Source organism: Chroicocephalus ridibundus, chromosome 2 (assembly GCF_963924245.1).
Source record: "Chroicocephalus ridibundus chromosome 2, bChrRid1.1, whole genome shotgun sequence".
Lineage (NCBI taxonomy): Eukaryota > Metazoa > Chordata > Aves > Charadriiformes > Laridae > Chroicocephalus > Chroicocephalus ridibundus.
The window spans coordinates 7048539-7071567 of NC_086285.1; the positions used below are offsets into that span (position 1 = coordinate 7048539).

The following is a 23029-nucleotide window of genomic DNA, read 5'->3' on the forward strand; positions in this document are numbered from 1 at the left end:
GTTGGGGTGTAGCTGCTTCACACAGGGCAAATACTACATTCATACTGGTTTATTCGGACACCCAGTGCAAAGCTGAAGCAGCAAAACTCCAACTTGGCAGATCTAATTTCAAACTTGAGACTCATTTCTAAAATACCACAGTAAAAAGGAACAAAGATCCACTGCAAATTCATGAACTATGATACAATGTTCTTGCCAAAATGTCTTCATTTCATAACTGCAATACAATGGATGTCTGCATTAGGCCATTTTATATATACATTTTATATATATATACTTTTGCAGAATATATATATAATATACATATATAAAAAATCAGCACACTTCAATCCAAAAGGGGTTACAGCAACGAGCTTAACTCTCTGTATACTTTTTTCTTTAACAGGATACTTTAGTATAACTTTTGTTAACTCAGTAGTACAAGCTATCTCTGTTCTACATTTTTATAGCTACAAGAGTGAAATATAACCTACAACATTTACATTTCACATATCTTGGTATACAAACAGTACTTATTGAATTTGAGCCAAGGACCAAAAGACTCTTTAAAAATTATTTCACCATCTGATAGAGCTTCCTGTAATTTACACTCAGTTTATTCTGCAATCTTCTAAATCATTTACTTAATCTCATAGTTTGAGTTTAAATCCATTCAGACTGGAAATCCTGGAGAAACAGGTTACTGCAAACTCTTATGTATACTCTATATATACAAGTTAAGTAACACAGCGTAATAAGACTTAGCTATTTATCCTAAAACTGATATACACATATTTCACTACGCTAGACAAGTCTTAGGATTTTTATTTTATTTCTTTAAATAAAGCACAAATTTAGAAGTAGCTGGTAAAACTTACAATAAGATGGTTTAAAATGACAAATGGTTAGGGTGAGATTTCTTTCTGCTGGTGCCAAAACATTTTCTTGTGAGTTTTGTACTATGCTGTGTTGTTTAACTGTATGTGTCTAATGTTACATGCAGAAAGCTCTTTCCACAAGAATTGACATCAAACTGTACTTAGGTCAACTTTACATTATAAAATTTGTCAAACTTAAGGACGAATGTGAAAATATTAACAGGTGAAAGATCAGGCTTTCAACTCTATCATGAGGATCATGCGGAATTCATATGCAGATAGTTTGAGCAGATTGACAATGGCATTGTGCGGACTTATGGCATAGAATTGAGGTCAAGAATGTTACTTAGTTTGCAGTAACCACCTCCTTCAATTCTCTTCCACCAACAGATCGACTTTTGCATCATAGTTATTCCATTGGAAGGCCGTCAGCATTGCAAAATGCCTCCTTCTGGGAGATTTTAGTACTTTTGTAAATGATTTACCAAAGATAATCAAAAACCATCAATAGCCATAGAAACGTTAGTCAGTCGAGGAAAAAATGGGGATCGAGAAACATCTCCTTTTCTTCCTTTAGTAACAGTAAATTAATTACTAGTAATTAATTCAATGAATTACTAGTAATAGTAAATTCATTACTATTTGATTGGAAAGCTACTATTTTGTCCGAGTAAAATACAGACTCTAATGCTGCATCAGCTACATGGATACATTTTTTTAAAAACAGACATTTGGGAGGGGAACACGTACAGTATAATGTTAATGAAAAGAATGGTCTCACTTTTTGTTTTTCCCCAGAAAATATATCCTTAACAGAATTCTCTTCAGCAAAGTACCATTAAGGAGAAGTCACCGTGGCTGAAGGTCTGCCTTTATGAGAAGGTTCTTGGGAGAAGGTAGGTGGAAAAAGGAAAGGGCTAGACAAGTGCTAGGTCTTGCCAACACGTTTTTTTCTATCAATAACGTTGCTCTGGTGCTAAGTCCACCTTCAGGAGCTATGAAATGCTCCAGCTTCCTCCTCTGCTGTGGTTGGATTTTTGGTTTGGGTTGGTTTGGGGGGTGTTTTGTTTTTAACAGGGATGGCAATGCAGAGATGCCGGTGACTACTGAATTAGGATTTTAATTGACTAGGATGGTTACTGGTTAAACTTCAGTTCCTCAAAACAGTGGAAAAGTTGACTAAAGTATGGCCAATGCCTTCCTTTTCACAAAAACAGAAGCTATGAAGTCTTCCCAGAACATGCTTTAGTTTTGCAATACTAACCTTACTGGAATGTTGTACACTGAGGTGTTGGGGTTTTTTTAACAACTGGAAAGATTAAGAGACCTCAGCTTCAAAATTGGCCAAAAAATGCAGAAGTAGTGTTTTAATCACATCATCTGCCCCATTAAAATACTGAAATAAAAGGCTAACAAAGGAAGCACTTTTCAGAAAACACTTTCTTGATATACATCCAGCACAATGCCATTACAGAGCTTCAGAGAAGCCCTTTTGGTTTCAATGTTGGAAAACAAAAAGGTTTTGCTTTTTTCCTTCAGTCCTTGGGGATCACTTTCCATTTACATATATATATCATATATATATACATGTATATACGTATATGATACATATATATAAACACCCATATATAGCAAGGTTCCTGTTTGTGTATGTTACAATATTGTAGTATCAAGGAGAATCCAGATAGCAACACTGTTTAACGTGAGGTTTGAGGTAATTGGTTCTTGAAATACCTGGATCACAGACTGCATCCAGAAATAACAGCTGGGCAATGAAAAGTGGTTTTTTTAGACAGGAAAAAAAAAAAAAACCAAAACAGTAAAAGGGAAAAAAAAAAGCTTACAGCAGTTGCTTTTACATGAAAAAATAAAGGCACAACAGAATAGCATTACATTTCAGAACAGCTGGATGGATAGAACACAAGTATGATCTCTTTCTGCGGAAGTGTCCTGACAAAAAGGATTACTGCTTACTTGATAGGTTACTACTTCACTCAGGGAACTGAGCTTCACCCTAAAACTAGAGTTTTAAAAAAGAAGTCCCATGTACATAAGGGACCAGGTGCATTTAGAAAGTGCCCCGAGAAGGAACACGCACACACTCGTGGTCCCACGGCATTGGATGTCAAATCTCTCCCTGACTTTCACAGGGACAGGGCTTCACCAAGAACACAGAAGTAGGATTCAGCAACTGCAGGAGCCTGCTCAGAGTCGTTTCAGCGCTAATTTCAAAAGGCGCACTGTCAAACCAGTTTCAAGGTAGCACCATGTATTGTTTGCTTTAAAGCTTTTTTCCTTAACTCTTGCCCCACTGACACCATGCTGTCAAGGTTAAGGGAACCAAAAAGACCGGAGTGAGTTTTCGGTCTAATGGGAAAAGTTAGCTTAAGTGAAAAGAATACATTTCCATTTTTTTTCTTTTATACTTTTAGAATAGCATGGATTGGTTACCCAAATTTGGAATGTTCTTTTTCTAAGCGGGGCTTTGGACATGACAGCGCTCCTTTTCTTTAGTGCCTCCGACCCAGGATGTAAAATCTGACATTGGGAACACAAAGCACGTATCTGCATGTTCTGCTGAAGCCCGATTAGTTGAGCCACTTCAGAGAGAAGGAACTTCTAGGAATTGGTTTTATCAGGACTTTACTGGCAACAGCTCCTTACAGATCATATTGTCAATGCAGCAGACACAGCTGCTATAAAGGGATACGGCAGCAAGCGAGATCAGCCCGGCTGTTTAGTCTCAAGTAAATTCTTAACACCCTGACTTCACAACTCACTGCAGCATCGCGGCATATGCCAAAAGACACGCTGCTCACACATGGGTACTCGCATGAATACGCGAAAAAACTCTCCCTGGTTAAACTGAAGATGGTCACAGAAAAGCAATAAGCATCTTTAGCAGAAGGGACGTGACATGCAAGGTAACCTAAACACATACTCAGTGCCGTCCTCAAAGCATGTCCAAGTACATCCAAACTTTCTCCTCAAACTGGTTCCAGGCTAAACTTGTCCTATTCTCTAGACTTTGATGTAGTGCACACTTAATTTAAACATTATATATATATATTTATTTATTTGCTGTGCGTACACAGACCTTTCTCCCTTTTCCCTGCAGAAACATATTAGACATTACAAAAATAATTTGTGGTATAAAAGAATTCTCACACAATGTAAAATTTTTGTTTGTATATGTAACTAAAATATATATATATTTTTCCAAAAGTAAAAAAGTCAAAATGTCCTTATTTTCCTCTATTATATAGTCTATTTTATTTACAATGTTACCAAACAATATTCGGTATGTAAAAGTGATAATAGTTTGCGGGACGCTTCCTGCTTAGCAACTTCTCAAGCCGAGTGTGGTTCGAAGAGGACTGCAACAACAGCACTGTCGCAACATTATCAACCAGCACCTTCCTCTGCAACACGAGTTTCTTCCATACTAAGTGAAACCAGACCCTTCCCCTGCAAAACCGGGCAGGTTCTGACAGCCTGCCTTGAAAGGAGCACAACAGGAATAAAACCTGTGTTCTCCGGTTTCTGTGCTGGGATACCAAGGGGGATCGGGATTCCTAATGGCAAGGCCTGACCCAGCCAACCTGGCAATACCCCCCAGCAACATCGCACTGAGCGGCCCCTGAGGCTTCTGCTGCTTCTACTGAAACCAACAGCTTCCAAGTGGAAACCAGCAGCGAGATAGGAGAGCCAAGGAAAACGCAGTGGAGTTACCAGGGGGCACTCACGGACCTTCTCTTTGAAATAAACATACACAAAGATCTCGGCATTTCCATAGGTGTAACTTCATCTAGTATATGCTGTAAGAGAATTTCAGCTGGAGAACGAGGTGGAATAAAATGTGCTTTCCTTCTGTCGTTAAATAGAGAAAATTTGATGATCAGGACTAGCTAAAATCCTTAATCATAATGGAGAAGCCTGGTGCTACGTAACTGATGGTTAGAGACTGGTTTATAGCCATTTCTTATAACATGCGCCTATATTTCAAGATGAGTCACACACAACTTCCAGCCTTGCAGTACTAATGCCATTTCATTAGCAAGTCACAGTACTATGGCCTCAAAAAAAAGCAATTTTAGTTCTCGTAGTATTTCCAGTTGCAAAATATAAACTCAGACTTCCTCCACCTAGGAAACCAGGCCAGCCAGTCCAGTAAATTCATAAAGGGAGTTACACCAGATTGATGCGGAATCCTGGCTCCTAAAGTCAAGGAGAATTTTTACCCAGGATATTCAAGATTAACAATTACCTAAGAACTGCCATACGAGAGAGGAAGGTCAACAACAAAATTCTGCGGCAAGGTTTTTGAAGAGTGACCTCCTCGGAGTCTGAATGGGAAGTGGAATTTAGTGCTTGGGAAGTAGCAGAAGAGGCGTCGAACCCATCACATTCAAGGGAGTGTTGAGAAGAAAAGAGCCGCGATTGCTTATCACAGCTACACCTATGGACGTGCCCCATCGCTGACTTGGAAAAAGCCCCTGCAGTACCAAGCAGAACCAAAATCATGTTGTCAATGAGAGTTCAAACACTAGATTAGCGGTGAGGAAACTACCTGCCTGACAGCTCAAGTGCCGAACGACCAATAAGTTAATCAGAGCTTGCCTTCATTAATAAAATAAATAAATACCAGTTTACAAGAACAGCTTTAGCCAAACTGGTACAAATTTGTGAATATGCAAAAGTTCAAGATTTCCTTCTCTGCTGCGATAGCAAGACACACGTACCTACATACATTTACAATTTGTAACTGAGCGCACGTGCAATTTGAAAATTCTTTGTAAAATCAGTTTCTGAATCCTGTTGACAAGATGATCTATAAGGAACCATTACACCAGGGAAGATGCAATACTTTACAATCAGCATTTGGTCAACGTTTGTATGGCCGCGCAGTTCCCCGCAGTGAGATAAGCTACACGTGAGAATTTTTGTTTACGCTTTCTCAAAAGAGAAGATTTAAGAGACTGTCTAATAGGCTATTAAAATCATATGGCACTTTCAATAAATACTTTAAAGCTTTTTAAAGAAATCAGGATAAAAAAGCAACTGCTGTAATAAGCCTGTTTTAGCCATAATACATAATGCTGAAGGAAAAAATCCAGAACAGCAGACGGATATTAACAGTTAAAAGACAGTACAGCTTTTTTCTTTCTGCAGCAATCCGAACTGGCTCCCATTCCCGGGGAAATGGGGGCGAGCCCACCTGGAAACAAGTATTCACTCAATCTGAACTGCTCTACGCTCCACCCCAACCCTTACATCACTTCACTTCTAAAACATACGTCACATTTTTATATAAATCTCAGTGCAGAAATGTATTTAAACATGAAAACAATACTGATCCTGCAAACCTTTACGACTATGCCTAACATTAAGTGGGCGCCTAACGTCGTGACACCAGAAGAGCTACCCACGCGCTTAATGCTAAGCACAGGCAGGTTGCAGCATCAGGCCCAAAGATGTCAACCACCAGGGGGGACATCGGCTGGGTCAAAATGGTATCGTTCTGCCCGGTTTTGTCAAGGTGTTCTCAACAGAAGCACATTAAGAAACAGAAACTTCCAAACCTACACAGGGAAATACAGTTACATGTGTGTACATACTAATATGCAATATACATTCAGTAACTTGAAAGAATAGGTTAAGACTTTATTCAGATAGACAAATTAAGGCAATTATCTTAATGTCTCTTCAAGATAAAGGACCGTGTCCTCATTTGTGACCTCTAGGTTTTAAAGCTATGTTTTTCAAGAAATATATTTCAATTTTCTTTCTGTTTCCTCCAATTAGCGATTTTGCCTGCTTAATAGATTATATCTGTGCAAGGGCGCACGCTGACAATTTTGCAGTGGCAAGAAGTCCAATTCGATGATATAATACAGACTTTTTACATTTTCCTTACAGGGTGATTAGTTCAGGACTGCATTTTGGCTTAACACAAAGAAAAATTTCGAAGTTCTGGCCCTCCAATGGATATAACTTTGTCAGTCTAGCAAGACACAGAATTCATGTTCTATTCAAAGTCAAAAAAATAAAAATAATAATTAAAAAAAAAAGAAAAAAAGAAAAAAAAAGATGTACTGTCCTTTCACTAAAACAGACCGAAAAGATAACACAGAATGGAAACAGCCTTCACAAATAAGAGTGAATAATGCCCAGGTACCTTATATAGGCAGTTATTCTACAACTGTATACAGTTATTTACAATGGTGCTTTATAAAACAAACAAAAAAAATGGTAGCACTTCCTAAAAGATTTTGGAACTTTTTTTCTTTTTTTTCTTTTTTTAAAACTCCCTTGTCATAAAAGCCAACTTACATTAAAATATACTTACTACAAGACAACACAACTAACAAAATATATAATAAAACTCATACAAGTAGAAAATTCTGAGGTATTTCTGGTTTGAGGTGGTCTGTGGTCATGAAGTTTTTAATTTTTTTTTTTTTTTTCAGTTTAAGCCTCGGAAGCCACGTAACGTGTGTGTGTGTGTGTGTTTTGTGGTTTGATTTTTTTTTTTTTAGTTTTTTTTTTTTAACATTGCATGTTTTGCAAATTAAAAAAATATTTCACTGTTGAATCAGCAGCATTAGGAACATTCACTGACTAGAGCGAGTTTATGGCATAATAAGAGTAACGGTATTTTCGAATATGCACCACTTTAAGACAAAAGAGTTTCGTTACAGAGTAAGGAGAAAGCAGCGTCAAAGAAACCAGTCGGAGGGATGCTGCGATAATCGCTGCTGCTGCTCAGCCGCCTCTGCGTTCTGCAACGGGGCAGTTCACAGGCATCTGGGATGCTACTGGAGCCATCGGCCACCAGTTCAGGTATTTCCACCCCACTGCCCCAACCCCAAATTAGTAAGGAAAAAAAAAAAATAATTATAAAGCCAGTTTTCACACTTTTCCTCTTTCCACCATCTGCACCGGTACCTTGGGCTGACAGATAATCAACCCTAAGGCCAAATTTCCTGAACTGACTCGCACTTCAAGCGAGATGCAAAAATTTTCCCATCTTCCAGTATTTTACCAAAGTGCTTCAAGAACACGCTTTCCCACCTCTTCCAATTTCATTGCTTAAAAGCTTCATTCCTGTTACTCTCTGGAGTTGAAAAATAAAAGGAATTCAAGTTCTGCTTTGTTCTTCTACCCCCCAAGCCCGAGATACTGGAGGAAAAAGAACTAGCGCCTTGCTTCCAACCGCTGGCTCTTTAACTCAGCTTTCTCCATACGCTGCAGCTGTTAATACTCTGCCCAGAAATGTCCTTCCCCTCCTCTAATGGTTACCTGAGAAGTAGCTCCATAGCAAATGATGTTTCCCCAAATGCTGCCAAGTCCAACGTCACTCTCCCCACCCCTATTCTACGCTCCCCCCTTCGATTCTACCATCAAGAATTAACATTCTCCGCCCAGTTACTTTTTTTTTTCCATGTTACAATGACACCCGTTAGATCCGTAAAAGACACATCTGCTGTTTTTTTTTGAAGCTCACTTCCAAAAAAAAAAAAAAAGAAACGAAACGAAACTGAACCCAAAACCAAAACAAAATGGGGAAAAAATCCGTTTTGAGGAAGGTGTATTCTTTATATAACAGTCTTAAGTTTCCTCCACAGTTTGCAGCATAGCGTTTTCTAAGATGGTAGGTGGTTTTCCTTTATGTCACAGATGCTCCGCCCAGAAGACAGACCGATAAAGAGAAACCCAGAAAACTGAATAAACCAAAAACAACTGAAGTGAGTTTGTTGAGGTTCTGAGGTACCTGCACCTTTTCTGCATTCATTAGTCGGCACCTGAATGCTTGCTGAAATGTCCATTTTTTTAATACAGTAGAGCAATGTGCTGGTAAAATTGATCCAATCCAAAAAAATAATAATAATAATAATAACAATAATAATAAAAAGTCAAGATAAAATAGCAGCTGCATTCATGTGTTTGTTGGATTTTTGTGTTTTTGTTTTTTTTTTGTTGGTTTTTTTTGTGTGTTTTTTTTTTTTAAACTTTTTTCTTTTTTTCTAAATCCACTGAGTCTGGAAAGACAAAAGTGAACCAGGACTTAGATACTAGACTCTTTGGGCGGCAAGTCCACGTTGGTGACGGACGTCACGATGGAGACGAGGCAGTCCGAGGTAGTGCCGTTTACGGATTTGCGGATCTGCGCAATGCGCTCCTCGACACAGCCCGCCGAGAGCCGAGCCTCCGCATCGTGGTCCCAGCACTCTTCGATGGTCACGCACAGCTGCGCCAAGCCCTGCGGACAACAAGGGGGAGAAAACACCTTCAGCAACAACGTCTGCTCATGGGACCATCCTTGCAGAGGTCCATTTAACACAGCTTAATGCTGTAAAGAGAAATTAAGAATATTTTCTCCTTGCTGTGCAAATTATCGTGAGATCAGCTTTAAAAATTACTTTAAATATGTGTTTTCAGGTTTTTTAAGCTTCTGCTTTCTAAGGCTGTAGGGATTGGTTTCATCCAGCTTTTTTTCATAGCCTCAAAAGTACTTTTTTTAATATCAAAGGACACCAAGAGATTCAGCAGTTCACACTTTAAAAGACACGATATCAAGTATTACGATTCCCATGATAAAACCATGAGAGCTGGCAGCACCGCATCAGTTACTACAAGGCCGTTGCTTTATTTGAAATCACTTCTGTAGATATCCCCAAAATAATTCAACACTGCTGAAAGAGCACAGCTCTTATTTGAACCCTCATTTCAACTGGAACACTCATATCTATCTACAACCCACAGCTCTCCTTGACTTCTAGGCAATGAGTTAGCACACCTGAATCTAGCCAAAATCACCGCAGTTTGGTCAAAAAAGAGTTATTTAGCTTCTTACTGAAGCCTTGGGAGATTTCATCATCATCTCAGTTTCCCAGCCTGAAAAAAAAATCACCTCTTTTATTAAAAACGCGAGCCTGAAATGATCTACCTCTGGGAAACCCACGCTGCATTTTACTTCATTGTCTGCTTGCCTTCACATCCAATTAATTTTTCCTCAAAAAACTGTTCAAGTCTTGCACGCTATCTAGCTTGTGAGGAACGCGTCTCCGATGGTATGGATCATTTTCTTAATGAAAGGGACTTCATTTTCCATTCTTTCATCATATTAAATGAGTCCTCCTAAACCACCACACGCTCCGCGTTTGGCACTGGCTGACTTTAACCAGCTGGTTTTGTCTCCAAATACAAGGGACAAATGGAAAGGGAGCATGAAGGTGTTGAGCAACCCCAGCACTGACTCTCTTTAGCGCTGGGGGGTGGGTCTGTGTACTGGGTTGGGCTGCTTAGCTTCCCTTTGAAGCTAACAAGTGATGCATAACTGCATCCCTTGTTCCCGTCACACAGGAAAACATTTTCTACTGTTAACCAGGAGGGACGTACAGGGTGTTTCAGCCAGTGATCCTTGAACACGGGGCGCATCTTCTTGTGAACCACCACTTCTTGCAGGTCCTCAAGGGATGGGTGCTGACCTATTTCTTCTTCAAAAGGCAGCATGTATTCATCCACTGGACCTAAGGTGCACACGGACAACTGGGTTAGTACGGAAATGTCCTCTGCAGAGCCCGGTCCTCCCCATGCATGAGTGAGCTGCGGCTCCAGAGCAACCTCAACCCACCGCAGCAAAGCCTGAAGTTCACATGCCACTGCAGACAAATGTGATTTACATTCCTTCACACAATGGACTTTGCTGTCCCCGCTGCTTGTCTGGCCCTGCATTTTCCACCTTGTCGAGTTACGAATCCAAACCCTCAGCCAGGCCTCCCGATCCCACCACTCTCCTTGAGGAGGCTTGCTGGGCAGTCCATGATTTATTTCAACAGAAAGAACAAATCAGCCCATCCTCCTCACATTTTACCATAGCAATTCAACACACAATAACCTAGAGAAAGGTTTCAGCATGACCATAATTTCATTTTAGGCACTGACTGGCAAGGTCAAGCATATACAACACTTGTAATTTCTTGCTTTGTGACGTGGCTTGTTCGTCGGGTTGAGTCAGCCCTGACACGCTGGAGCCAGATGCATTTGTCCAAGTACCAGCTCCTAAGTGCAAAATGATTTCTGAATGCTTTAGTTATACCAGTTATGGCTGTGAACTGCCCTGGGCCATGGGAGCGAGACGACTGTTACGAGTATCGGTGCAGACCCTGGATGGCAGCAATAACTTCTGCTTATTGAAATGTCTTTTGGCCTTTGGCAACACGCAGATGTTCTCTTACAAACAGCAGCCCAGCTTAACTGATGGGCTTTCTCAGGGTGCTCCGCAGCATCACTGATGGGTTCTCGGTAGCAAACAGTGACCTCTTTCAAGGGTGGTGATGCTTCAAGAGGGCCTTTCCAGACTAAAATAAAAGAGCTGACTACTTTAGCTGGTCATGAACTGTGACACCAACAACATGATGTTTAGGTACTCTAAAAAAAATGAAATCGCTAAAACAGCTTATCGTTATTCTTGTTGACACAATGCCAGTCACTAAACCAAACTGAAACACTCGTTCCAACGGATAGCACAATAACGCTCAGGACCTTCCCTTCCTCTTCCTCTAAGAGGAATCAGAGCTATGAAGAGCTGCACTGGTGATCCCCAAGCCAAATCTGCTGTTTACACATCGCTTCTGAGATAGAAGTGCCGAAGAGGTTCAGTGTACCTCCCCGTCATCCCAAAGGAAGCCTTCCCGCTGATTTAATGGTGCTGTGTATGGCACCTGGAGTATCTTGGCCAGCTGCTGCCTGAGAAGAGTTGGAAGGAGATCACAAACACGACAGGCAAAAATCCAAGTGGATATTTGTGGGGCCTCACAGAGAAGGGTTATTCTTTCATGAGAGATCTGGGTACTACTGTTTCAACCCGCTGTGCTCCTACCTCCCTGCTCCTCCAGCATTTTATCTGGTTAGATAGTAACTTTTTAAAGAAAAGACCTTCTCTTACCACACACCTACGCAGACATCCTAATTATAATCGAGCTCCCCGGTCCCACTGTAACACTAACAAAAACATCTGAAGTCTGGGTGAGGCACTATTAATTTTTGAACTTGATATTCAGTCCAGAGCACCTCTACCTACACAAGAAGAAAGAAGTTGGAGCAAGCAGCCTTAGAGCTACTACAACAACATGACCGCTTCCCCAGCTAGCGGCAAGGTCCTGCAAACGGCAAGGGTGGCACCAAAGAGCAGGTGTGCTACTTGGACAGAAATGATGCCCCATTTTGCAGCATTATGTTAAGATTAAAACTCTGAGAAAGAGGACTGCATGAAAGTTCATTCTATTGGATCACCCAGGAGAAAGTGAGACCTCCCAAAGTTGTAGAAGGAACAACAAACTCAGCCCACTGCTGAGAGAGGGCTTGATCAGCAAAAGTCAAAGATTAATACCTAATGACTTATGATAGCCTGGAAATGGCCTTGTTGACCCAAGAAGATCCCTCCAGCCCCGTGTTCCTGCTATTTCACCATGGTGCTTCACTTCTTTTACCAGGGCCTGTTGCGATAGGACAAGGTGTAATGGTTTTAAACTAAAAGAAGGGAGATTTAGACTAGGTATAAGGGAGAATTTTTTTACGATGAGGATGGTGAAACAGGTTGCCCAGAGAGGTGGTAGATGCCTCATCCCTGGAAACATTCAAGGTCAGGTTGGACGGGGCTCTGAGCAACCTGATCTAGTTGAAGATGTCTCTGCTTATGGCAGGGGGATTGGACTAGATGACCTTTAACAGTCCCTTCCAACCCAAACCATTCTATGATTCTATGATTCTGGGCTTTCCATTCAGGCTACCACACTGCCCTGCAGAAGTGAGGTGGGACAGCAAAGCCCGAGCTGAGCACGGCTCTTCTCCGGCGCTCAAAGCCTGCCTTGGTCACACGCAGGAATGCAGAGTGCCACGGAGAGCAGCACAGAGCAGGCTCAGGACTAAAGGACACAAACCGCTGATGGAGGAATCACCTGCTCCTCCTCCCTCTGTGTTCTCAGCCAATTTGCAATGTAACCAGCATAATTAAAAGCACTGTGAGACTTGAACACTATAAAGGTTATTACCTACAGAGGACGACAGCTTATGTTAGAAAACAAGCAAGCGAAAAACAGGTTAGATGCTTAGTAAAAACTGATTATTATTTTTCTTTAAACAAAGCCAAGCCCGTTCTCTGTACGGCTAAACCATGCTGAAACAGAGCCCTCCCCAGGGAAGAGACGATCTTTATTCTTACCATCAACTGCTCTACATCTGGAGACTAGCTCCCACAACACCAGTCCCATTGCATACATGTCTATTCTCAGGAAGGCGTCTCGTTGGAAGTTGATTGCTCCCTCTAACACTTCGGGAGCCATATACCTCCTTGTTCCCACCTACAGAGAAAGAAACAACTCAAGTTACGTTCCAGTTGGGGCTCCGCTGGTTGGAGATGAGCGACAGCTGGTTTCATTAGCCTTAAGGCTGCTTCTGCTAAAGTTACACCTCACTTGGAAAACAGGGAAAACGGGGACTGTTTTTTCTGACGCAGATTCTCATTAAGGTCACTCGAGCCTAGATAGGCTACCTGAAGGAAAGAGCCAAAGTCCATGGCTACGTGTGTGATATTCATTCAGCGTACGCTACAGGTCTAATTTAAATGCAGCGCGGCACAGTGAGGATGGACGAAATCCTCCCTTCCCTGCGTCCCACCGCATCTTGCTCCAGCACCACACGCCGCATGAGAAAAAGCTGTCTTTGGAGACAGGCAAAACACCCTGAGGTCAAGGCGGACTTGGTTATCATAGTCGTTGAAAGTTCAATCCCCTTGCACTAAAAACAATTAAATATATTATTTTAAAAAAAAAAAAGAGGAGTAAAATTGATATATCCTGAAATGGTAGGAAAAGGTGTTGGTTTGACAGCCCTGGATAAAACAAGTCTCCTGCATCCACAGGATGAACGCTGCAAAGTCTACAGGGCCCTGGCTTGCCATGATCTGGTTTGGAAAAAACCCCGTCTTGCTTTGAAGGGATTCAGTCCCCACTATAGTGCCGATCTTGTTGTGTTTAGTCCAGGTAGAGCCGTACTGAGCTCCTCGTGTAGTTGTGGTAATATACGTGGCAGAATTACAGCCCATAATGTAGGAGAGTAGCGAGGAGAGCAAGGGCAAAAGCACCTTTTCAACATGGGAACTGAAATGCCTTTATAATATTTTTCTTTAGGAAATTCTCATCTGTTCTTGAGGTTACCTGAGGCTGTGGGGACAGGGGGAAGCCAGGATGTGAAAAGGTGTGGAAAATACTGGAAAAGTCAAAAAAAAGAGGGCAAAACGAGGAAAACTGGAGGGGGATAACCCAGAAAAGCGTTCACTCCTTCTGAGGTAAGGGTACAAAGGGAGCCTACGTTGGAGACGGGCACTGAAAAAACCCCAGAGGCACACGGAGGGGATGGCACGTGGCCCGGCACGAGAGCAGAACGAGGGGCCGCTCGCTGCAACGCCAAGGCAGAAAATTAAGAACCCATAAAAACGCAGTAAATTGTTTACGCAGCGCTCGGCCAGCTCGCAAGATCTGCCGTTGCTAAAGGTCACCCAAGCAGCCAGCCTGGCTGAATTCTTAAAAATAAATGAATAATTTTAGGAGTATTAATATTTAATGCCGAGACAATAAAGAGTCAGCAAGTCCCGGGTACAAAGCAAGAAGCCGCCTGTCCCCGGGGCTGGGGGAGCCCGTCGGGAGGGTCCGAGCACTCTCCCGACTCACCCAGATCAAAGCAGCTCCTGGAATTTATGTCCGAGCACAAGCTTTTATGGAAAACACATATCTCAAAGAGAATTAAATGCATCTATACAAATTACCCGCCCTACTCCCGAGGAGCTACGGCAAGCCCAACTTTTTAAAATGTTATTGTTAAAGATAATGATTACCTGTCCGTGAGTGTCCCCTGGAGGTTTTCCAGGTTCAAACCGTACGGCGAGTCCGAAATCGGCTAGCACTGCCGTCAAGTCGTTCTTCAGCAAGACATTTTTACTCTTGAAGTCCCTACGGACAAGCCGAAAAGCAAGTTTGGGAAGGGTTTATTACGGCACGCGGCTAAATCAAATCGCGACACGTTGTAAGTCTATAGGCCCAGCAGCCCCCAGTAAATCAGCTCCTTCTTTCCTTCCCCGCCTGCCCGGCACGGCCAGCGCTAGCAAATTCGGCTGCTCCCCGTGTCCCTAAAACACAACCAAGCAGCCCTGGGCTGCCCGGCACGCAGACAGCCCCACTATACGGTGAATTAACCTCAAAATAAAAGCAAGGAGTAGCACGAAGGGGGTGTTTTAATTAGAGCAGGCGCTATAAGGCACTATTTCTTGCTCTGAGCACCAGCTCTAGACCCCCGCCTCTGGGCTCTTCTTCCATTTCTCGCTCCCACCAAGAAACGCGAGACAGGTTGAGGGGGTGAATTTACTCTTTATCCTGGTAAGGCGGATTGCTCCCATCTACAAAATGTGATCTTTCTGGAAATGAGCAGATGTCGGTGGGGCTCTGTTCACCCTGACTACACACTCCAACAGATTTTGCCATAGTTTTCTATTACGCTTATGTTTTAATCGCCGACCGACCTTCCCAGGAGAATTCAGGGGGCTGGCAAGTAAGCAGGGGAGGGGGTGAGCCCACACTCAGACGACCTGTCGGGGTGGGACCGGGCAGCTGATGGCAGGAGTGAGCATTTGCAGTAGAGGCGGTGGGTCTGTGCTTGAAGGTGGCATTAAGGGGACATTTGGGTCAGTCCTGTGCTGCAGCGGGATCGTTTCAGGGCAGCTCAGGTAAATCTGCAGGGGCTGGAAAGCGGGAGGTGGAGGAGGGTCGAGATGCCTAACCAGTGGAGCCCTGTTCCCTGGGCTTCCCGCATTTTCATCTGAAAAGGAATGTTTGGCAATGTAATTAAATTACAGACCTTAGACAGCAGATGGCAATTGTCCTGTATGCTCAGCATTATAATTTCCCTATCATCAATTCACTCAGTGACCCTGCTGATTGCAGGACATTGCAGGCCTGCACAAAATAATTAATGAGGGCAGATACAATTGGTCCACACTAGAGAGACCTGTCAAAATTCTTTGGGAAGAGAGAAACTGCTGGACCACAGAGAAGGACTGCTCGCTGCGGCCTTGGATGCCAGGGCACCAGCTCAAAGCACCGCAAGCAAAAATCATCCTGTACCACCCAGCCCCCGATTCTGAGCTTAAAAAACAAACAAACAAAAAAAAAAAAAACAAACCAGAAGAAAGGATTTTTCCTTTCTAAGCTAAACACAGCGTGGTGGGAATTTCTGGCTTGCGGATTGAGAGGGGGAAGCAGGTATGAAGTTGGAGAGCACCACAGAGCCAGGGAACCCCAGCAGAAACCAGCCTCCCTCACCTCAAGGGGACACACGGGGTTTTCTGGGACACAGCACAGTTTTGCAGAGCCTGCAAAACATTTATACCCCTCCGTTACACAGAAAACCCACCATTTCCCTAATACCTGTCATCTTAGAGGCTGACAGCTTCCATGCTATCGCCGTTTCCCCACAGGCTTAGAAAACAGCCGTCATCTAATGACAGAGATAAACTTCTTTGCTCGGTCAGCATTAAGGGATTATGCCCTCCAGATTGTGCACGAGATTTTTGCAGAACAGTGGCTCAACGAGGACCGCAGAGAAATTATTAGACGGTCTGCCCGAACGACACCTTTCCAAAGGGAAGCGAGACGTAAAGCAGGATTACTGCATGGGCGTTTGCTGCTGTGGTTCACCTGCCCTGCTCCGTGGGCATGCAATAGTTAACTACTACATTTTCCTATGTGATGTAGAGATTTCCCTTTGCGCTTTCTTTTTTCCCCCTATTTCCATATATCCCCTCATTTTTTCCTTTCCTTCCTTCCTTCCACAAACCACCTTGAAGTGGCAAATGTGAGCTGCAATGCAAACGTATCCAGGCCAGGGGGAAAGACCCGATCCAAGCCATGCCAGGTAGAATTCCCACCAACGCCGCATGCATTAGACCATCCTAAAATGGTCACGGATAAAGGAAAGTGGCCTGGAAAGAAGAAAATACCTTTTTCCATGTTATCCTTCAAACTAGTGAATAAGAGAGTGAGCGGATTATGAACCTCGGGCGCGTTAACTCGATTCAGACACCGGAGATTTTATTTTCAGCTTCCACGTGGGGGCACTTTCGCACCAACAAGTGATCCCATAACCTTAATCCTCCTCCTAGTGCCGGGGGCCAGCAAGGAGTGAGCTGAACCCCTGCCCAGCACTGACTCGGGGTCCCACCTTCACACGCAGCCTGTGAAGCCGCTCAAAAATAGTACACACACACCCCCCGCCCCCCCCCCCCTTTTTAAAAATGTATTTCGTGTTTTCTTTTAAAAGAAAAATAAAACTAAAAGGAGTGGGGTAATCCAAGGGAAATCCCCTGTGTCCTGAAATCCCTCTTCCATAGGTACTGTGCTAAATTCACACAAATGGTGCATTCTCCATCTTTTATCATTTGCTAAATGGATGGGGACACTAACGAGCACGATCTGTTGCTTTAAAGCCTTTCTATAGCCTTTCTCTGTTCCCCACCCTCAGGAATTTTCATGTCTAAACCACTGCCTTTATTCCACAGGGACAAATGTCAGGGACACAGGGGTCAGCTCCAGGAGCGGCACAAAGGCAGCTGCAGGCTCTTTCAACAACCCCCAGCTCTCAGAAACCTTCGGGTTCGGGGAGGGGGGGTTGTTTTGGGGGGCAGGGACAACCCTTGCAACCCCAGGGATTATCCGGCCCCGCTAGATCGGGCACAAATTGCTGCAGCTGGATGGGGGGGTTTAAGTCCCTCCCAGATGAAATGCGGTGGGTGGTGGGGGAATACGGCCACGGATTACGGCGTGTAGCCCACATAAATCCCTTCTGGAGAACTCCCCCCTCCTGCCATGCCACTAGCAAACCGCTCGGTAGAGATGCTTTAGTCCAGGGTGAGCAACGTGGGACTGCGGAGAAGGGCTACAATAAATATTGGTGTAACGAGGATGGTTTAACCCACTTCTTTCTAGATTCCCACTGTCCCCACGGTGCTGCCACCCAGGTGGGTTGAAGCGGGTGCCAAGGGGTCTCCGAGGCACCCCGGAGTCTCCCCTGGTGTCTCTTATAAGCATGCTGGCGTGATACGGGCACTATAAAACCACTGTGAAGAATAAACAGCAGCCATTTTCTGCATTTCCGCAGTTTCTCCATTTCTTACCTAATGATCAAAAGCCCTGTGGGAAGACACACAGCGGAATTATCAGTTTAAAACGCTTAGGGAAAAATAGGGCCCAAATCTTGGTATGGCCATAGAAACACACGGATTATAATGTGATTTATCAAGTACGGTCCTTTCAAAGAGCAGCTCTGCAGGAACCAGGATTCCCTTCCCAATACGTGTCAAGAGAAGAGTTGATGGAAGAGGCAAGCACCTACCTACCCTTCAGACATTTGCCACAAACCATAAACCATTCGCCATAAACCAACCACACTGACTGTTTCGCAGAGAAGACGCTCACTTGCCCTTCGCCGTTTCATACGTGGGTGAAAAAAACTCTTGTCTTAGCCTAGGATTTGTTGGGTTAAAAGGCATTTAATTCCTAAAAGCACAATCTCCTCCTCCGTTCAACAGCATCATTTCAAACAGGTCGCGAACATTTGAACACAGCACTTGAATGGCACCAACGACAGAGGCCGTACCTGTGTGCTATAGCAGGTTTGTGTCCTTCACCTTTGCACCAAGGGACATCTTCATGAAGGTAGGACAAGCCACGGGCCATCGTTTCTGCAACGTGGCAGAGCTCATTCCAGCTGATAATATTGCCCTTCAGGTAATCCGTCAGAGAGCCCTGCGAAACAGGACATCGTATGTTCTTAATCGCAGATCCTGCTATGTGACAGATGTGCCAACTCATCAGTTTAGAAAAAGGTTTTAATGAGTGCTTGAGAAATCTGAACCTTGATTTAACGGGGGGGGTGGGGGCAAGGGGGGGAATCTCTAGTGAAAGCAGAAAAGAAGAAATAAAACCCAGAAGCGTTCATGACTCCTCAGCCTTTGAAAGCACAGAAAATATCTGGATGTCCAAAAGGGAATCTACTAATCTGCCAGGGAAGGACAGGGAGATAAGGAAGGGACAAAATAATCTCAAAACAGAGCAATTCACCTAACCTGAGAAAGGGGAAAACCTTCCATGCAAGAAGGTGATGCAGCGTATCAGCTGGTTGCGGCAATGATTGACTGAGTAGACCTTGGATTAAACAGAGGGATAACGCTGCTGGCTCAACCCCGGATTTGTGCGTGTTTGTTTTGTTTTAAGTGTTAGTCGTGTTTGATAACTAAAGCAATCCATGAAATGGGAGATACGCCCCGAGCTTCAAAAGCAAACACGGAGCCCATCTGTAAGGGGCGAGTTGGGACGGCGACGGTCTGCGACCCCCGGCTCCCACGTGCTCATCTACGCGTGTTAAGAGATGGTGACCACCACAGACATGAGCTGTGGCCTTTTGTGGCTCTCCCTCTCCCCACGTCCCACCTTTATCAATCCTTTGTTTGCGTAGGAGAGCCTTGAAAGCTAAAGGAAGAGCCTTTGAATGAAGGGAGCAAGAGCGGTTCACTACCACGGAGCCATGGCTCACCAGGGACAGCCTGGATAGATTACAGGGGAGCTTCTGGGCGAATATTAGACACCAAATCCTGCTACTTCACAACCATCGCCTCTCTGTCTTCCCAAAATGTACGTGCAACGATACATTACCTTGTCGTGGAAAGCTGTGATCAGCCAGAGCTCTGTCTCTAGGTTTGTCCCTCTTTTCTCTGCCGCAATAAATTGCAAAAGGTTTTCATGCTTCATGCCAGGAGTATTGAAAATCTCCCTCTCGCTCTGCCAAGATTGCTTATCCTAAAGCAGGGAGAAACGCACCATCAAAGATCACACTTCCCTTTAAAGCAAGCAGCTCCTTCAGCTCAGTCAGAGCTGCTCACGTTCCTCTTAATATCATCCTCCGGCGTTCGGATGTGATGTGTCCCTTCAAAAGGAGGCTTTTTTCCTAAAGGGTAGACGCTGGGGAAAGACTGGAAGTTGCTGTTCTCAGTCTTCCTTCTCCAAAATGATCCTCGGCTATTCCTAAAGCACCTCTGTGTGGGGAGGGGGGGAGGAATCCAACCCCAGCCTCACTGAGAAATCAGATTTGTCAAGATTTCCTAAGGATGCTTGCAAGAATAAAGCCTGTGCATACAGCACCCAGATCTGCCTCGTAGCTGTAATTGTTACGATTGCAAAACCTAATCTAGGCTCCATTGAATATTTACTAGCAGGTCACAGCTGGCTTGGACAGAAGATGTGCAGATCTCCTTTAGCAACGCTATGACAACAAATACGGGGCGAAAAATTAACGAAGGAGGAGATTAGCAGAGGAGCACAAAGATGTTCCGGTCGTTCTTCTTTCATTTGGCTTTTGATTGCTTTACTCTTTCCATCTGCAGTTCCTAGAGAGTCAAGTCAGGAGCGTTCAAAGGTTTCCTAGAGCAGAAGATGCGAGCTGACAGAAACGCTGCACTGCAATTAGCTTTCACAGCGACGGGGCTGAGCCTTTGTAAGCTGCAAACTCTTTGCTAGGTTCGGGTCTGGATTTACAAATGGGTCTGGATGCACAAAGCCGGGGCTTTGGTCCTTTGTGCGCACGTCGGGGCACCGCAGCTGCGTGCTGCCTCGCTGGGCTTTTAACAACACGGACATTTGCAGCAAAGTTAAAATACCCTGTAGATTTCAAAACGGGCTTGGTTTTTGCCCTTCTTGCAACAACTACTACTGCAGGAAGCATTTAGTAATGCGATAACACAGAGAAAAGTGTAGGAAGGGCGGGTCCTTGAACTTTTCCCCCCAGCAGAAGAGTCCAAATGCATCTTTGTTATGGTCTTAAAAACACCTCCATAGGCACTTAGAGCATCTCCGCACCGGTGAGGAAGCCCGATAAGTGAAAATCTAATGCAATGCCCTTCTCACCTGAATAGGGAAGATTTTCACTGCTACGTAGTCGTTCATCAGCTGAGCCTTCCACACGCAGCCAAAGCGTCCCCTCGCCTTGATCTCCAAGAGCTGCAGAGGCTTTAGGCCAACCAGGGGAGAAGGGGGTGGCGGGCCGGGGTCCTGCACGAGAGAAAAACACTGTCACCAGCTGAAGCTGGACTGTAAAACAAAGGGATGGGGAGGGATGGAGAGACTGCGTGAGGGGAAAGAGGCGTAAAGAAGTGACATTTTCTTTCACGCAAATTATTTAGATGTACAGTTTGCGGCAAGAGCAGCCCCAAATTCCCTATCTTGCTTTGCAGGGTATTTGTATAGAACATATAGAACAATCTACGCCTCCCAGTGTCACTTTGTGTGTCAAACTACTGCCTGCCATCCTCGGGCTAAACCTGAATTCTCCTAGGTTTTCAAAGCAAGAGCTATTTTGGGCTGTAAAACACCAATGACCTCAAGGCCACCTCCTGCCAAAAGTAGGAACTTTTTGATCTTTGTGACCCAACAGCCAACTACACCTAAAACCTCCCACTGCTTTGCACTTCATTAGGCGCGTTTCACATAACACCGGCAATGGGCAGCAAACAGGCCTGTCAGCGTCATAAAGATCATATCTGTTTAAACCCTGCATTTGTCCAGGAGAACAACGCAACCCCGCAGGACGCGTGGGGTTGGAGCTCTGTCCTAGCTGCTTTCAGACGGGAAAGGTTCACAGTATGGGCTGTAATGGGCAGAGGAGGGAGGGAGAGGTGGCTGCTTAGCCCTTCAGAAGATACCAGAAGGCTCAAGGCATAGCAGAGCCAGCAAGGACCAGTTCCCGATAGCTTTGGGCCACGAGGATGACCGCCTGCCTGCATTCTCTGATGGCTCGTAAAACATCTCCCGACACCCCATCGGCAGGAGCTTTATCATCTCTATGATCTCTGCTCCTCTGCAAAGTCGGCTGAAATCAGGCAGGGGGGGTGAGTGTTTGGGGAGAAGGGTAGCCACCAAGCAGGGCTGTGTAACTCCATCCCTTAGGGATCTCAGACATGGTGATAACCGCATCTAAACCCACCAGCCTAATAGGGGACGCTAATACTGCCACAGAGGCCAACTTCAAAAAGCTAGAGAAGAAAAGTTAGGCCACCTGATAAGAGTGAAGCAAAAGTGGATGTGAACATATGGAGAAGAGAAGACTCCGGGGAGACCTTATAGCAGCTTTCCAGTATCTGAAGTGCACCTACAAGAAAGCTGGAGCAGGACTTTTTACAGGGGCATGTAGTGATAGGACGAGGGCTAATGGCTTCAAACCGAAAGAGGGCAGATTTAGATTAGGTATCAGGAAGAAATTTTTCACTCTGAGGGTGGTGAGACACTGGAACAGGTCAAGTGGAACTGGAAGCGTTCAAGGCCAGGCTGGATGGGGCTTGGAGCAGCCTGGTCTAGTGGGAGGTGTCCATGCCCAGGGCAGGGGGGTTGGAACTGGATGATCTTTAAGGTCCCTTCCAACCTGAACCATTCTGTGATTCTATGATTCTATACACCGAGCAGCCTCCGTGCCTTTTGTAAGATCCAAATACAGGGGAGCAATTTGGAGAAGCCCACGGTTCCTCCCTCACCTCATTAATGTCGACGTGGCCGTAGGGAGGCTTGCGGTGACGGTACATCCAGAAGGCCAAGAGGATGGCCATGGACAGGACAGCGATGGGGAGCAGCGAATACACCAGGATGTTGAGCAGGGAGGGCGTTGGTGGCGGCGGCTCGTAGATGACTGCGAGAAAAGAGCAGGGTAAACGAGGGAAAGGACCCTTCAGGCTTGCAACAGCACTGTCAGCTACACAGCCAGACGCAACTAAACCCCATCCTTCCTTCTACTCCAAAGTCAACAATGCTCACTGGCGCGTCCTCTCACATCCAACAGTATTCATACAGCTCCGCGGTTTACTCTTTTCCATATGGCTATTACCAATGGAGTTACAACGGTCCAAACCACACTTTGCAATCCGGGCCTCCACCTGACCTTTATTTAAGATGGGTATTTCTTGCTGGGATACGTAAAAGCAGAAAATTTCCTCCTCTTAACCCTTCCCAATGTATTAAGCGAGCACGAAATCCCTCGCAGCGTTGCGTTGCCTTTTACAGTGATTGACAAGATGTCAG

General features: G+C 44.5%; 1 protein-coding gene across 1 annotated transcript in view; it reads right to left on the reverse strand.

Moving 5' to 3' along the window:
• Positions 1–8905: 8905 nt before the first annotated feature.
• Positions 8906–23029, reverse strand: part of ACVR2B (activin A receptor type 2B) — a 103959-nt gene continuing 89835 nt past the window's right edge. Inside the window, exons 5-12 of the mRNA XM_063324353.1 lie at positions 22489–22640; positions 20870–21013; positions 19622–19765; positions 18567–18715; positions 14755–14869; positions 13084–13222; positions 10260–10390; positions 8906–9120 (exon numbers count right to left, since the gene is read on the reverse strand). Coding sequence (XP_063180423.1) covers positions 8926–9120; positions 10260–10390; positions 13084–13222; positions 14755–14869; positions 18567–18715; positions 19622–19765; positions 20870–21013; positions 22489–22640 — 1169 coding nt within the window. The 3' untranslated portion in view covers positions 8906–8925. The remainder of the gene's footprint in view (positions 9121–10259; positions 10391–13083; positions 13223–14754; positions 14870–18566; positions 18716–19621; positions 19766–20869; positions 21014–22488; positions 22641–23029) is intronic.